The sequence below is a fragment of the Entelurus aequoreus genome, linkage group LG10, assembly GCF_033978785.1.
Source record: "Entelurus aequoreus isolate RoL-2023_Sb linkage group LG10, RoL_Eaeq_v1.1, whole genome shotgun sequence".
NCBI classification, from domain to species: Eukaryota; Metazoa; Chordata; class Actinopteri; order Syngnathiformes; family Syngnathidae; genus Entelurus; species Entelurus aequoreus.
Window position 1 is genome coordinate 32,257,849 of NC_084740.1, and position 17,149 is coordinate 32,274,997.

Here is a 17,149-nt window from a genome sequence, read left to right on the forward strand (position 1 = left end):
TTAGACAACGTTTGGCTAAAAGTAGACTGACCATACGTCCTCTTTTTCCCGGACATGTCCTCTTTTGCGGGCCTGTCCGGGTGGAGTTTCTTAAATACCTCAAATGTCCGGTATTTTGAGTTAGGGTTGTGTGTATTTTCAATGTACGTTCAGGGTTAAGAAGGGGTTAAAAAAAAAAAATTGTGCGTGCGGCAGCATTCGTGAGGGAGAGGCAAAGAGAGCAAGAGAGTTATGATAAACGTGCGTGCGTCGCCAGGCTCTGCTTTTTATCCATAGATTTATCAGATTTAATTTTGTATTATCTATAGCAGGGGTGTCAAAAGTGTGCTCCAGAGGCCATTAGCGGCCTACAGCTAATGTTTTGAAGGCCCACGGCACATTCTAAAAATACTAATAAAATAAACAAAAACATAACAAAAGTGAAATAAAAAAGCTTAAAGGTGAAATGTAATTTAGAAAAAGTTGCAATGTTGACGAAGAAAACAAAGCTGTTTATTTTTTTTTCAAACTGTCATTGCTCAAAACATAATATTTGAATCAAAATCAATGTTATTATGAATTATTGACCTATCCAAGGTTCCGATTACTTCACATTCCACTAAGAAAAATGTTTTTGGTGGAAGATTTTGCATATTTTGTGTGTTTGCCATTAAAAACAGTTTTGTTTGACCAAAACGGCGGAAAACAAACAAACAAAAAAACAACATAAAAAAAAACTAAAACATTTTCAAATGAGGGATAGATCTGAAGTTGATGTAGACTCCAGAGATTTAAGCGTTAAATATAAAATGTATGTATGCCCTGGCACACCATTATTATTTCATGACTGAAGCAAAACACTTTTATACTGAAATAGATACACCTACAACTTATTAAATAAAAACATAGAAAAAACTACCGGCAGTGGTAAAGTTTAGATCAGGTGTGTCCAAACTTTTTCCACTGAGGGTCGCACATGGAAAAATTAAAGCATGTGGGGGCCATTTTGGTATTTTTCATTTTCAAACCATAACAAAGTATATGCATTTTTTATTTACTTTACCTTTAAGGGTCCCGGGGACCATAAAGGGTCTCAGTCATTAAAATGTTAAAAATAAGTCCGATTATTATTATTTTTTAATTATTTAACGCTTACAGTAAATCTCTATATCAACTTCAAGTTGATATAAAGTAATAACAAATTTAAAAAAATGTTTTATGGCTTTTCTGTCAAAAACAACTTCGTTTTTTTATAGTAAAACTGAAATATGCAGTATTTAGTAATTAGAGCCCTAAAAGATCAATAATGCAGGACACCATTGATTTTAATTATTTCATATTTTTGAGTAATCACAGTGAAAAGATAAATAAAAAAATCACTAAATATATTTGTGATCCAAAAGGTGCCCCACTCAAAGTGATACATTTTTATTAGGTTTTTCTTTTACTTTCAACACTTAAGTTACGAGATCAACTTCAGATATATCTGTCGATTTTATGCTGGAACTATTATTTTGTTTGTTTTATGCGCTTTTGTCAAAGAAAACTTTGATGTTTTTATATGGCTACTACACAATATATGCAATATTTACCACATAAAACATTTTAAAGTGAAATATTTGAAGTAATTGGAGCCCTGAAAATAATTCATTATAACATAGATTTTTTGTCTTTTTTTTTTTTTTTGAGCAATGGCAAAAAAAGAAAAATGAAGAAAGACAAAAGAAAAAAAACAGCCTGCATGGCAGCTTTTGTGTCAACATTGCAACTTTTTCTCCTTAGATTTCACCTCATTCCACTTTTTTTAATGTTCTTTTTTATTTTTACAATAGTATTTCCAGAATGTGTGGCGGGCCGGTAAACAATTAGCTGCGGGCCGCAAATGGCCCCCGGGCCGCACTTTGAACACCCCTGGTTTAGATCCACGAAGGAAAGAAGAAAGTGAATGAATGTTTATAACTGAATACATTTACGTATGCATACAAATTTGTTTTCTTTTTTTATTATTATTTTTTAATGAATTAAATAACGTTTATGACAACCTTTTTCCAAAACACAATATAGAATGTGAGATATAACAGGAGCAATCAATCAATCAATCAATGTTTATTTATATAGCCCTAAATCACAAGTGTCTCAAAGGGCTGTAACAGGATAATGCATACGTTTATCATTTGTTTTCAAAACGCTTACAAAAAAGTGGGGCCCCAAAAATTGACTGTGGGACCCCATTTTTATGACTTGACGCCAACACTGCGGTCAACAGAAGAGAACAAATGCTTTATTTAAATAAATATAGTATTTATAAAGCAAGTTGGAGTATGATTGGCAAATGTTCACCTAGTCCCGGCCTTGGCGTGCTGCCCGCCTTGGCACCCATATATGTGTCCTCTTTTTGGGATTTCACTATATGGTCAGCCTAGCTAAAAGCCCAGTTATTTTTTAATTCTCATGTGAGAACTTAACAGTTAGCTTAACGTGCAAAGACATATAAAAGCAAGTTCGTGTTACCTTTCAACACTGCAACTGTTGTAGGGTCCATACTCGGAAAAGCACTTCCATCTTCATCCGTGGCGTCGTCACTTTAGAAGATTTACAACGACTCAAAAATGTCAAACGGCACGTTAAACAGCTAGCCCGCTGAAACTTATTTTTTCTTCTTTTTCATTTTAATGGCGGGTGGCAACTGGCAACCGACGTTATAGGTGCATACCGCCACCTACTGTACTGGAGTGTGTATCCTCAGGGTGAGTACGTAGGTTACCAGGGGTTTACCTCTTTAGCGCCGCCCTAGTGGCTCTGTGGAGCTTTTCCAAAAATGTATGAAAAATGGAAAAAGATGAGGGGAAAAAGATATATTTTTTGTTTTAATATGGTTTCTGTAGGAGGACAAACTGACACAAACCTCCCTAATTGTTATAAAGCACACTGTTTATATTAAACAGTGTGCTTATGCGTGCCGCTGATTCGAGTATTTGGCGAGCGCCGTTTTGTCCTACTAATTTTGGCGGTCCTTTAACTCACCGTAGTTTGTTTACATGTATAACTTTATCCGACTTTCTAGGACGTGTTTTATCATTATGCCACTACTTTTTCTGTCTCATTTTGTCCACCAGACTTTTAACGTTGTGCATTAATGCACAAAGGTGAGTTTTGTTGATGGTATTGACTTGTGTGGAGTGCTAATCAGACATATTTGGTCCCTGCATGACTGCAAGCTAATCGATGCTAACATGCTATTTAGGCTAGCTATATGTACATATTGCATCATTATGCCTCATCTGTAGGTATATTTGAGGTCATTTAGTTTCCTTTAAGTCATCTTAATTCAATGTTTATCTCATGACACACTATCTGTATGTAATATGGCTTTTAATTTTTTGCGGCTCCAGACAGATTTGTTTTTGTATTTTTGGTCTATGGCTCTTTCAACATTTTGGGTTGCCGACCCCTGGTATATACATATCAAATATGTATTTACACAAAACCACACATAACAAAAGTGGAAGGGAAAAGAAATAATAAAATTAAATAAAATACAAATAAAAAAAACTACAATTTAAGTATTAAATCTGTGATCTTAAGATATCTCATTAGAGCCTTGTTACATTTTTTATTGTTTTCCCCCTTTGTCCATACGTTTTGAATATCATATTTGAAAACTTCAAACTGGTTTTGCGCTGCGTTATCTGCCTTATTTTGGTCACTATTTCATTGAAACTCTTATTAGGCCACATCAATCGGATTTCACAGCTGCAGCCCTGACTTCAGGTTGCTCTGTGGTATTGACGGATTTACAGAGGAATATCGAGTGTATAACTCAGGGATCCCCAAACTACGGCCCGCAGCCTGAATACGGCCTGCGGGAAGTCCCAAGTTTTAAAAAAATATATATATGTATTATTATTATTATTTTAAATCTGTCCTTCCTAATCCATTTTCTACCGCTTGTTACTCTTGGGGTCTCCTAGCCGCTCAGGCAAATCATATTGTCTAAAAATGCATTTTCCCATCGATAACGTGACATCATCGCGCCATGTGCATGCTCTTTCAGTCAATCAGTGCGTGAGGAATATATATATATATAAATATAATATATGTATGTGTATTTTTATTGGTTTCGCTGGCTATTTATGGTAACACTTTAGTATGGGGAACACATATTCAACATTAATTAGTTGCTTATTAACATTCAAATTAGTAACATTTTGGCTCTTCATTAGTCATTATTAAGTACTTATTAATGCCTTATTCTGCATGGCCTTATTACACGACCAGTAAGCCATTAAATAAGAGTCTTCCCTCAATAACCTCAGAATTATTGCTTATTAGTAACCCTAACCATTATATGTTCCCCTAGTGTCCAAATAACTCTAAATTAAGTCTTTGTTACTTATAATATATGTTCCCCATACTAAAGTGTTACTAATTTTGGTCACAATAACTTTATTTAGCCATTATATTTATTATTTTGGTTGTGTATATTTGAGGGTCCCTCTCCTTAACAGAGACATATTTTATTGCTTTTGGTTGTGATTTTTATTCAAGTGCAAAATGTTGCATACAGAGTATATTTAATTTTTTTGTTTTTACTTAACTTAGATATTTAAACGTTTGAATTTCAATTACAGTGTTAAAATATATTAGAACTAAAATTGTATTGCATTTGAAAATGGTTGAACTGCATTATTGTTATTACATCAGTGGTTCATTTGATCTAAAAAAAAATAATGGCAATATTATTGACAATAATTTGTAGGTCAATATATCTTTGAGCAGAATCTGTTATCGGTCCAGGCCCAAGTTGTATTTTCCGGGAACTCTGTTCACATTTGGCCCTCTGCTGTTGGTGCAACCTCGGTCAAACCTTTGTTTGTTCTGCTGCGGGCTGTCAGCCAATGACAAGCAGGTGAAGGTGCACTCACAGGAGTCACATGGTTGACCTGTGGGACCATAAAGTCCACACCCAGGCTCCCGTCGGACAAACAGCAAAGCTATGGAGTGCACTGCAGCGGTCCTGTTGTTGGGGCTCCTGTGGGCTTTGCTGTGGTTGCTTTACGACAAAAAGAGCAAGACCACGACAAGCCGTCTCCCTCCAGGACCGCCGGCACTTCCTCTGCTAGGAAACCTGCCTCAGCTGGACAGACATGCACCTTTTAAAAGCTTCCTCAAGGTGAGCTCCTGTGAGGCCCGTGTGACGATAGCGTCGCCGTGGCGATGATGATAACGTGTCGCTTTCCAAGATGAGCCAAACGTATGGAGCGGTGATGACCGTGCACCTGGGCTGGCAGCGTACAGTGGTCCTGGTGGGCTACGAGGCCGTCAAAGAGGCTCTGGTAGACCAAGCTGATGACTTTGCAGGAAGAATGCAGATGCCGTTCCTCTACAAAGCCACCGGGGGCTACGGTGAGTCCACCTCTGACCCTACTATGTATGGTAAAAACTAAATTAGGGCCGTCTTCCACTAATGATTTCTGTAGTAGATTATGATTTGTTAGATTATACCTACAGTACAAGTCGACTATATCGGGGGTTCTTAACCTTTCAGACATCGGGGCCCAGCTTTTCCACTTCAGAGAGGCCTGGGGCCCACTCAAGTATTAACACTGAATTAGTCATCTTATTCTTCATTTTAATTATATTCAATAATTATATCTAACCTTACAGTTTACAACAGGGGTCCCCAAACTACGGCCCGCGGGACTAATCCGGCCCTCCAGCATCCAAAATCCGGCCCACGGGAAGTCCCAAGTAAAAAAAAAATATTTTTTTATTTTTTTTATCTTTCCTTTCTAATCCATTTCCTACCGCTTGTTACTCTCGGTGTCTCTTAGCCGCTCAGGCCAATCATACTGTCTAAAAATGAATTTTCCCATCGATAACGTGACTGTTAATTGATGTTAAATGACAAAACGGATTATAAAGACAATGTATATATGTATATATACATACATACATACATATATACATATATACATACACACATACATACACACATACATACATACATACATACATACATACATACATACATACATACATACATACATATATATATACACACAGCCCGACCCCCGGCCAAATTTTTTTAACCCAATGCGGCCCCGGAGTCAAAAAGTTTGGGGACCCCTGGTTTACAACCTTGTCAAATGATATTAATGCATGTGTTAATCTCAAAGATTATTAGTTAACACATAAATCATAGGCTTAGGTCAGGCTGATAAGAAGAATAAGTACTAATCAAATGTACTGAATAAGAGGGGACCCATAATTAACTGACACAAAATAAATGTACATACAATTATGGTGTACTACAATAAACATTAATAATGAATATATTTCTTAACTAAAGTGTCAATAAAATTTAAGTGCAAATGAAAATATAGCTTCACCACTTAAGTCCTATTTTTTGCGCTTAAGAAACAACTTTATGACTTTAGCTCCACACTTCCTCTCTTTGTTTGATATTATCATTACTGCCACAAGTGGTGGAAAAGTGTATTACGACTGAGTAATACTGCGACCCGAACAGACCACAGCTGAGAAACAGATCATTTTCGGCAACCCAACAATGGGCCTCGGCCCTATGGTTAAGAAACATTCTACTATAGCAAAACATTTGTGCTACCTCCTAGCACAGCTAATTGGATCCTTACATATAAAGGGATCTGAATTGCGACTTTTCTTCAAATCAAAATAGTCAGTTAGAGCTCTTATTACCAAATCTGTGTTATATGTGTTTTATGTTGCACGATTGCACCAAGAAAAATTCCTAGTTGTGAACCCGTTCTCAAACAATGGCAATAAAAACTATTCTGATTCTGATTCTGATATAAACAAATAAATATGGCAGTGATTGGATAGTTTAGTGAGGTCCGGGGATAAGGGATTGGCTTTGGCTCTAGCGGAGTGCCGAAAGGAAAGTTGACTATCGAGCGCAAGCCTTCTGATTAGGCAGCCGTATTCGTCCTGTGAGACGCTTACTGGTGGCCCCCTCGACGATTGTTCCGCCATGTTTGGGTTAGAACGTGTGTTACCGGAGATTGTCCGCGAACCATCACTCGAGTTCACTGCTGTGTGCACTTAAATTCCACTTTCGTTTTTGCAGCCGCTCGCGTATCGACACTTCACCAGAGCGGTACAAAAATGGCGTGTTCCAAGTTCGCCAGTAAAAGTGAAAATCGGCAATTCCGAGAAAATTGGACTGAATGATTTGCATTTAATCAAATACCCATGTGCTTGATATGCCAGGGGACTATCACATTTATCAAGAAGTCCAATTGAAGTTGTCTGCTGAGAAATGTTCTGGCCATTGGATATATTTAATTGGACAACCCTAGAGAAGGTAAATGTTGTTACAAGGTTTTTGTCCTTCAACCCGTGCAAGGATCATTACTGCTGCCAGAGTGGAGAAATGAGGAAGACTTCCTCCATCCATCCATCCATCCATCCATTTTCTACCGCTTATTCCCTTCGGGGTCGCGGGGGGCGCTGGAGCCTATCTCAGCTACAATCGGGCGGAAGGCGGGGTACACCGTGGACAAGTCGCCACCTCATCGCAGGGCCAACACAGATAGACAGACAACATTCACACTCACATTCACACACTAGGGCCAATTTAGTGTTGCCAATCAACCTATCCCCAGGTGCATGTCTTTGGAGGTGGGAGGAAGCCGGAGTACCCGGAGGGAACCCACGCAGTCACGGGGAGGACATGCAAACTCCACACAGAAAGATCCCGAGCCCGGGATTGAACTCACGACTACTCAGGACCTTCGTTTTGTGAGGCAGACGCACTAACCCCTCTGCCACCGTGCTGCCTCGGGACTTCCTGCCCAAGCAAAACTGCCCAAGTAACTCCTCGACAGCATGCGTGGGGTCCACTTTCCGGCAAGTCCCACAAGGGTCAATCGCGGTATTTTCTGGCCGAAGGCATGACATGATACGTGTCCCCCATCTCTGGAAATTCTCCCCACGCCCCTGCAGTACACGGGGGGACTATGGTACCCAACTTGTCACTCTCTCTCATTGATTCAGGAGGGGGAGGGGTTCAATGTTCAATGATTTAACTGCGAAGTTGATAAGACTTCTGAATCAAATTGTCTAATAGTCGACTATTTTAAGACACTCCATAACAAAAAAACTGTCTTGTTCTTGTCAGGTTTGGGCATCAGTAACGGCGAGCGCTGGCGACAGCTGCGGCGTTTCACCCTGACCACCCTACGAGATTTCGGGATGGGACGCAAAGGCATGGAGGAGTGGATCCAGGAGGAGAGCCAACACATGAGGGCCCGCATGGACTCTTACAAAAGTGATGACAATGCAAGACATTCACCAACGATTAGTCTGATCGTGCTTGTGTGGTTTTGGCGGTCGAAACATTCCGAGGTGTGTCAGAAATGTTCTAGGGCTGTTACGGTTTTTGCTACATTACCCGAGACAATCAACCAGCACGTTGACAAAGAGATGCTGCGCTGTTAGCTTCGTTTAATGCATGAGAAGAGGCGAGAGTTGTGGCAGGACTGTTCCTGAAGCAACCTCGCGACTCATCCGACCTGGTTTTGTGGTCCTTTTTCCCACGATCAAGGGGCTCATTAAGGGGGTCTGTTTGAAAGACCTGGAGGACCACAGGACGGCCGCGAGATTCTGGAAGATTGTTTCCAGGAGAGCATGAAGGCTTGTCAGAAAAGGCTGGGAAAGTGCATTAGAATCCAGGAGGATGACTTTTGAAATATTTTTGACACACCCCGTGTTTGCTTAACGGAGCGTTAGCCAGCGTGCAAATGTTATCGTGTCTGCCGGTTTTATCTAATCTCGTCCTCGTGGTTTTCAAAACAAGCAAGTGCTGACTCATCCATGCTGGAACATTTGACACTTTGCTACTGTACTCAAAGTTATTGTGTTGTGATGATTTTAGTTGACAAAAGTCAGCAAACACTCATTAATGTGACATCATCTTTTGTTTAAATACGACAAAATAGGCAGGAAAACATTCACTAAATTGAATATCGTGCAAAGTTTGTTTATTCCAGCAATTCGATTTTCAAGGTGAAACTAAAACATGACATAGGCTCATAACATGCAACTCAAGATATTTCAAGCCTTCTTTTGATATCGTTTTGATGATTATGGCTTACAGTTTATGAAAACCTTAAATTGAAAATCTGTCTTTTAAAAACTTTTAACCATGATCATTAACATTATAACAAAGGCTTGACATACCTCACTTTGTAAGTAATGAGTTTGTCATGTATTAGTTTCACATTTGAAGTTGAATTGCTGACATTAAAGGACTTTTGCACAACATTAAAAAAAATTGCGCTTTACTTGTAGAAGCTTCCTTCTCCAAATGCATGGTTGCTTTGCTAACATTGTTTGGGATTCACAGACAAACTTTATATGTAAATACATATTGTTTATACGCTCTTTAAAGTACCAGTAGAGTGGAAAAGTTGACTTCATATGCTTATTTGTTTTTCATTGTATCCATTAAACCATATGCAATTGTATTTACAATCTGCAAACATGTGAAAATACCGTCTAAAATGTGATAAAATGCATTTTAAATACTCCGCTCCGAAAACTTTCTGCAATTTCCGTAGATTCAGTGTAGTAACGTTTCTGCACTCCGACCATATCATCAGATCAGTCATAATGAAAATACGCAAAAATTGGAAAGAGATGTGCTGTCTATCATTCACAATCCTTATGTAAGACAAAAACACATATGCTTGGCTTTTTTTATGCACTCGATTTGTAAATAAATAGCGAATAGTCAACAGATTTAGGGTCCTCTATTGAGATCATTATACCTCTAAAAACCTCAAGAAAGCGCCAACAATACTCCATTTACATGTTGTGACCTGAAAATGAACCAAATATGAGTGATATTGTTATTATAAGCGCCAACGCAAACGGACTATTTTAGCGTTGATAGCGGTGAGTTAATCCTCGTTTACGCTGCTATTGTTGACACACTGAGCCGGTGGTTGCTTCTGCTTTGTCTCAAACTTGCTAAAAGTAAATTCTAGATTATAATTCATGCATCTCTCACCTGCTAGTAGACAAATGTGGCCATGGGCCGACAGGCTAGTCGACTATCACATCCCCGATGTGGCAAAAAAGGCACAAAAAGATGCTTGTTGCAGCAACATTTTTTTTAACCCTTCGTGAGGATTGTGATTGAATCTTCATCTAAATGGAATTATGTGAGCTTCCCGTCGGTTGGCATCACAGCGAGTGAAAATATGACAGTAAGTGTTTGTTTAGCAACGCTGCCGATGTTAGTGTCAAAATAAAGCTGCATCCGGGTAGCAATCGGCTTTCTAAAACTTATTGCTCATCCTCTTTGTGTTCAGGCTCAAAAATATATGGTTCTAGATCATACTTTTTCCCAAAGTAATCGTTGGCTTTCACAAAGTCTGCTTGATTAGCATTGTTGATGATGGGGAAATTATTTTTGTTTCCTAGCGCGACGTCACGCGATCCCATGACTGGCTTCATCATTATCTCTCAAAATGGCTCGGGAATCCCTGTGAGATTATTATTTTGATCGTATCTATTTGCAAACTTTGGAAGTCTTTTGGTGTCATAAATCAGATATATGTAATAGCTTCAATATAGAGGCAACTTGTTTTTCCACTCTACTGGATTCTTTAAATGACAGAATTTGCGCAAAATTTTTCTTGTTTTTAATTGCAAACATTAAAAATAGCTTTAAACGTGGACAGTTTTTAAAGCACCATCTCTGTAAAAGTCTAGCAAAGGTTCAGTAGGTCTCAACAAAAACAACAATTCTGGACCTCAATGTTGTTGCCCAAATCAGACCAAAAGCATCAGAAAAATGATCCAAATTTAGTTGTGAAATACAAGGAAAGACATCACCTGTAGTCTGGCGATTCAGTATTAGGTTTCTGGTTCGAGTTCAGCTTCCTACCAGTCCTGTCGAGCGCCATGATGTAAAGATTTAGTCAGTGTTGCATGGACATCATTCAACATCAGTTGTACCTCCCTTCAGAGGCGCCCTTTGACCCCACCTTCCTGCTGGGCTGCTCAGTGTCCAACGTGGTGTGCTGCCTGGTGTTTGGACAACGCTTCAACTACGAGGACACCGACTTCCATCAGCTACTGGCCATTATCAAGGAACTGGTTATGTTTGTGGCTAGTCCTCTGGGGCAGGTAACATTGCCATAAATTTACAAACCAAATCCCAAACCCCATCCCCAATATACCTCTTTGTAATCCTAGCCCTAACCCCAGCCTTCACCAAAACACTAACCCCACCTCTAACCAACAACCCAACCCTAGTTAAAAACCTTTTCTTCAATGTATTAGCAGTCTATCGCTTTAACGCTCAAATGGCAGACTAGGCTCAAAATAACACCTATTGTAAGTGAGGTCTACGTCACAAAACATTGTGTACCAAAGTTTTACTGGGAGAATTAGCTCAAATTGTCGAGTGATCCCTCGGTATTCACAAGTTAGAACAATTGATGCTCATGTTCTCTAAATGTTATGTTCTTCCTGTAAAAAAGCATGGTCTGAAATAGTTTGGATTATCCGAACCCTAGCTTGAAATTCCAACTCTAACTTGAAAACCTAACAACCTTGTTTAAAATCCCAACCCAAGTTTGAAACCCAAGCATTGGCATGAAACCCTTGACTGTATTCAAAAAATCCTAACCTGAGCTTGAAACTCTAGCCCTAACTGTAAACCCTAATATGAAACCCCGTTCCAAGCTAAAAACCCTACAGTATGTACCAAATGTGTTCTGTAAAAACATTCACACTCAACAATACAATTTACTAATCCTTGTGCACAGAGTGTACACTTAGGACTCAGCATGTCTTCTTCAGATGCACAACATCTTTCCTGGACTGATTGAGCGCCTGCCAGGCCACCAGCACAAAGTCTTTGCTCACATGGAGACGGTGAGATCTTTCATCAAAAAGAAGATCCAGCAGCATGCAGACACTTTGGACTCTAGCTCTCCCAGAGACTACATTGACTGCTTCCTCAATCGCATCCAACAGGTTGGAAAGACCTAGAACTGTCTTACCAGACCTACAACTTTATGCTTTGACCTGCGAAAAGCTCTGAAAGCAAACAACAAGACAGTGGATTATTTGTCCCCTCAGGAAAAGGACAACGCTTCCAGTGAGTTCTTCTATGACAACCTGGTATCCACAGTCATGAATCTCTTCATGGCTGGAACAGAAACCAGCAGCTCTACTATTCGATACGCCCTCAGCGTGTTCATTAAACACCCTGATATACAAGGTTGGTCTCAAGAGGACAAACAATAAAACGTTTGCATCTGACACTTTGCAGCCAAAAAAATGTAAATAAATGTTTTGTGCAGAGAAAATGCAGCAGGAGATCGACGATGTGATTGGACGAGAACGTTGTCCCAACATGGAGGACAGAAAGTCCATGCCCTTTACAGATGCAGTCATCCATGAGGTGCAGCGCTTTCTGGACATTGTCCCCTTCAGCCTGCCACACTACACGCTGCATGACGTCTCTTTTAGAGGCTACACCATTCCCAAGGTATTCCCCACTGGACAGTCCTCTCTCTCTACTGATGTTTCTTCTTCCTGTTTCTGGAGTTTGTCATAGTCTAACACAAAGGTCCTCAAATACATTTGTTCAAGGGCCAGCAGACACTGTCAGCTCCAGTATCATTAGGACTCGGGATTTGAATCCTTGTCCCCTTGTCCAAAGAATAAGAGTTATTACCCAATGAGCTTTCCAGTCACTTACAATGAATATCCTCCATTAATAAGCAGTTTTAAGCAAAACTGTATGGTTTCTAGTGATGGGTCGGTTACGAACGAGAGCCGGTTCTGTCATGATCCGTGGCCCGGATCACGTTTTGTTATTTTCTGTTAGTTTTGGACTCCCTTAGTTCCTGTTGTTGTGCACCCTTGAGTTTGTTTAGTTACCTTGGCTACTTATTATTTTCACCTGCCTCTGATTGGTGTTCGGGACGCTCACCTGTTCCCCGAGCACTAATCAGAGGCATTATTTAAGCCTGCCTTTCCCGGTCTGTCGGCCTGACTTCTTTGTTTGCTTATGCTACAGTTGCCTGAGTATTACTTGTCTTTTTGCCTATGCTAAGTGTTAGCGTTTGCTTCGAGTGCGATCGGCACATTTTTCTTCTGGCTTATTTTCAGTTTTTGGTACATGTTTGAGTTCTACAAATAAATCATGTTCCTACCTGTACGTCCTGTCCGGAGTGGTCCGTTTGCATCCCTGGGGAACGAACCTCGCAGCAAGCTGCGACGCCCCGCGCGTAACAGGTTCTTTGAAGTCAATGACTGGATCCGGCTCGCGATCGCCATTAAATTGTCTTTTAAAGCCGCATCGGTCAACATGTGTGGCTGTAGCAGTGTTTTTGTGACTGGGACTACCCTGTTACAGACACTGCATGCAGCGTGCACACGAACAGGAGGGAGAGACATGAGAGCGCAAGAAGATTTTACCAAAGATGAGTGACAGCAGGAAAAGGAGTAAAATGTGGACACATTTAAAGGTGTAATACTCCAGAAAGGCAGAGTGAGCGACTTGTCCAGGGTGTACCCCACGCCTTCCTCCCGAATGCAGCTGAGATAGCACCACCCGTTACCCCGAACGGGACAAGCGGGGGTCTATATTGTAGCGTCCTGGAAGAGTTAGTGCTGCAAGGGATTCTGGGTATTTGTTCTGTTGTGTTTATGTTGTGTTACGGTGCGGATGTTCTCCCGAAATGTGTTTGTCATTCTTGTTTGGTGTGGGTTCACAGTGTGGCGCATATTTGTAACAGTGTTAAAGTTGTTTATACGGCCACCCTCAGTTTGACCTGTATGGTTGTTGACTAAGTATGCTTGCATTCACTTGTGTGTGTGTGAAAAGCCGTAGATATTATGTGATTGGACCGGCATGCAAAAGCAGTGCCTTTAAGGTTTATTGGCGCTCTGTACTTCTCCCTACGTCCGTTTTAAAAAGTCATACATTTTACTTTTTGAAACAGATACCGATAATTTCTGATATTACATTTTAAAGCATTCATCGGCCGATAATATCGGCAGTTCGATATTATCGGACATCCCTAGTTTTTATTAATAAAGACTCCTATTCTGCACGTTGTCCCAACAGGACACCATCATCATTCCCTTGCTGCACTCTGTGCTGAAAGACGAGAAACAGTGGGCGGAGCCTTGGTCTTTTAATCCTCAGCACTTCCTGGACCACAACGGCGACTTTAAGAAGAACCCGGCGTTCATGCCTTTTTCGGCAGGTATGTATGTGTTGTCTGTTCAAATGTTCCGACCATATGAGGTCAGAGGTCACTGGTGCAGCAAACTCCTGCAAGCATGTCTTTACTTTTCTATGCAGGGATTAAAAGAGAAGCTTCCCATGTCTTGCCAAGAATTGAGATTCAGGGAGAACTATAAGGACTATTGTTATCTTGTGTGTCTCCCGTCCTCTCACAGGGAAAAGAGCTTGTGTCGGGGAGTCTCTGGCCCGCACGGAACTGTTCATCTTCATCACGTCACTGCTGCAACATTTCAGCTTCTCCTGCGTCGGAGGTCCAGACAGCGTCAACCTTACGCCGGAGTTCAGCAGCTTCGCCAACGTGCCGCGGCAACACCAGCTCATCGCTACGCCTCGCTGACATGCGCGCCTCCAAAAAGGTTGATCAGAACAGCGTCTCAGACCTCTCACACCATCTCCACATATGGCTGCTTCACGTTTTTTGCCGTTATAATTTAGTCTCAACATGTGGCTTTTACTCACAGGTTAATGAGCTTGTGAGCAAAATATTTTTCACGGGTTATCTATATATTTTTATATATACATATTACAATGTGGTCAACAGTTTGAAAATTTGTGCTCTACAGTCTAGCGATGATAATGAGAAACCACAGGAAAAATTCTTGACGGTTAGTATTACCGTTTCCAATTGCAATTAGCATAAAACCGCAATTAACTACCACATTTTGAAAAACTCAGATATTGTTCATTTCCGATAGTAGCAGCTAGCATGCTAATGGATAGCTAGCCTAAATGCTAACAAAAATACAATACCCATTTCATTGTGTGTGTAAGTACTTTTTCAACAATATGGTGATAATAATAATAACTTTGATATAAAATGTGTATAATGTTACATCCCTACAGTAGTCTTTTATCATTGTATGATAAATGTGTGACAATTTTGACGAATTGTTGTACATGTTGCAGGTCCCAAGTAGCCGGGACAATCAGTCAGATAATGTCCTGTTAAACAGGAGGAAAAAGCACACAGAACGCTTCAGTTGTTTACAGACTGGTCGCGCTCATCAGAATGTATTAACATAAATTACAAATGCACAATTCACTTCATTTCCCATATCTTTGGTCACTTTGTATTATCATGTCAATGTCTTTTACAGTAAAAGACATTGACATGATAATACAAAGTGAGGGGGGCGTGGTTGGGGCGTGGTTAAGAGGAGAGTATATTTACAGCTAGAATTCACCAAATCAAGTATTTCACATATATATATAATATACATACATACATACATACATACATACATACATACATACATACATACATACATACATACATACATACATATATATATATATATATATATATATATATATATATATATATATGAAATACTTGACTTTCAGTGAATTGTAGCTATATATATATTTTATTTTTATTTTATTATACATATAAATAAAAGACATACTTGAATTTCAGTATTCTGCAGGCTATCCGGTAGGTGGCAGTATTGTCCTGTTTAAGAGTGTCACAACATTGCTGTTTATGGCAGACGAACTGCTTTACAGTAGACTAAACGTGACTGCTGTTGTTGTGTGTTGTTACCGCGCTGGGAGGACGTTAATGAAACTGCCTAACAATAAACCCACATAAGAAACCAAGAACTCTCTCTGCTTGTTGTGCACTCTACTCTCTAAAAGCCGTAGATGTTATGACGTCATTGGGCAGGCAAGCTGCTGGGAAAGCGGACGTGAGAACGGCTGTCCCCACTCAGGTCGGCATTGAGCTGGAGGGGGCGTGGCCTCCAGCTCCGGCTGAATACCGGGAGTTTGTCGAGAGAAGGGAGGTTGTCGGGAGAGGCGCTGAATACCGGGATTCTCCCGCTAAAAACGGGAGGGTTGGCAAGTATGCCTTTTACTTTATCTTCAACTCTGTTTTCATCAAAACACTCAATAAATCATCACTGTATCACTGGAGTAATAATTACCATTACAATACTGTATGCCTTTCCCATATATTTTCACATATCCACATCATCACTCCAAAACATACAATATAGTGCCCAATTAGACCTCCAGTACTCTGGAATGCCCTCCCGGTAACAGTTAAAGATGCTACCTCAGTAGAAGCATTTAAGTCCCATCTTAAAACTCATTTGTATACTCTAGCCTTTAAATAGACCCCCCTTTTAGACCAGTTGATCTGCCGTTTCTTTTCTGCTCTGCCCCCCTCTCCACGAATTTGGTGACCACAGATGAGGTGCTAGCTGTCAAAAGTGGGGACCCAGGGTGGACGCATCAGTTGGGGACGTCTCTGCGCTGCTGACCTGTCTCCACTCATATATATATATATATATATATATATATATATATATATATATATATATATATATATATATATATATATATATATATATATATAAGGTAGACTTAATATTCAAGTCTACCTTCATGACTTGAATATTAACCAAGTATTAGTGATATTGTTATTATGAGCGCTAACGCAGACAAACTATTCATAGCGGCGCCGCGATCACGAGCTTGCGTGCCAATGTTGCCATTATCGACTGATCAGCTGCTTCCTCGCTTGTCAAACTTTATTGTAAATCATAAATCATGCCACTCATCTGGATAGTAGAAGGATGAGGATGTATCCCAACAAGTTGGTACACTTTGACAGCCAATTTACACTTGGAAATGGTGAGAACGACACAAAAAGACGTTTGGTTCCGACCCGGTTTTCTTTGCAAAGATTATGAGTCATTCTTCATCTAAATGGGAATTAATGAACATCCTAATGACAGCAGACATTGTACAGTAAGTGGTGTTTTATTATGTTTGTTGGCTCTCATAAAGACTGCAGTGAGTAATAATCAGTGATGTTGTGGAGGAAAAAAAGCGAACGTTGTGATG

General features: G+C 40.0%; 1 protein-coding gene across 1 annotated transcript; it reads left to right on the forward strand.

Annotated features, from left to right (window-relative positions):
- Positions 1-4,937: 4,937 nt before the first annotated feature.
- Positions 4,938-16,552, forward strand: LOC133658463 (cytochrome P450 2F3-like). The gene is made up of 9 exons (XM_062060538.1): positions 4,938-5,152; positions 5,223-5,385; positions 8,141-8,290; positions 10,997-11,157; positions 11,836-12,012; positions 12,118-12,259; positions 12,342-12,529; positions 14,117-14,258; positions 14,455-16,552. The coding sequence occupies exons 1-9, from the start codon at positions 4,976-4,978 to the stop codon at positions 14,634-14,636; spliced, it is 1,482 nt and encodes a 493-aa protein (XP_061916522.1). The 5' UTR covers positions 4,938-4,975; the 3' UTR covers positions 14,637-16,552.
- Positions 16,553-17,149: the final 597 nt, after the last annotated feature.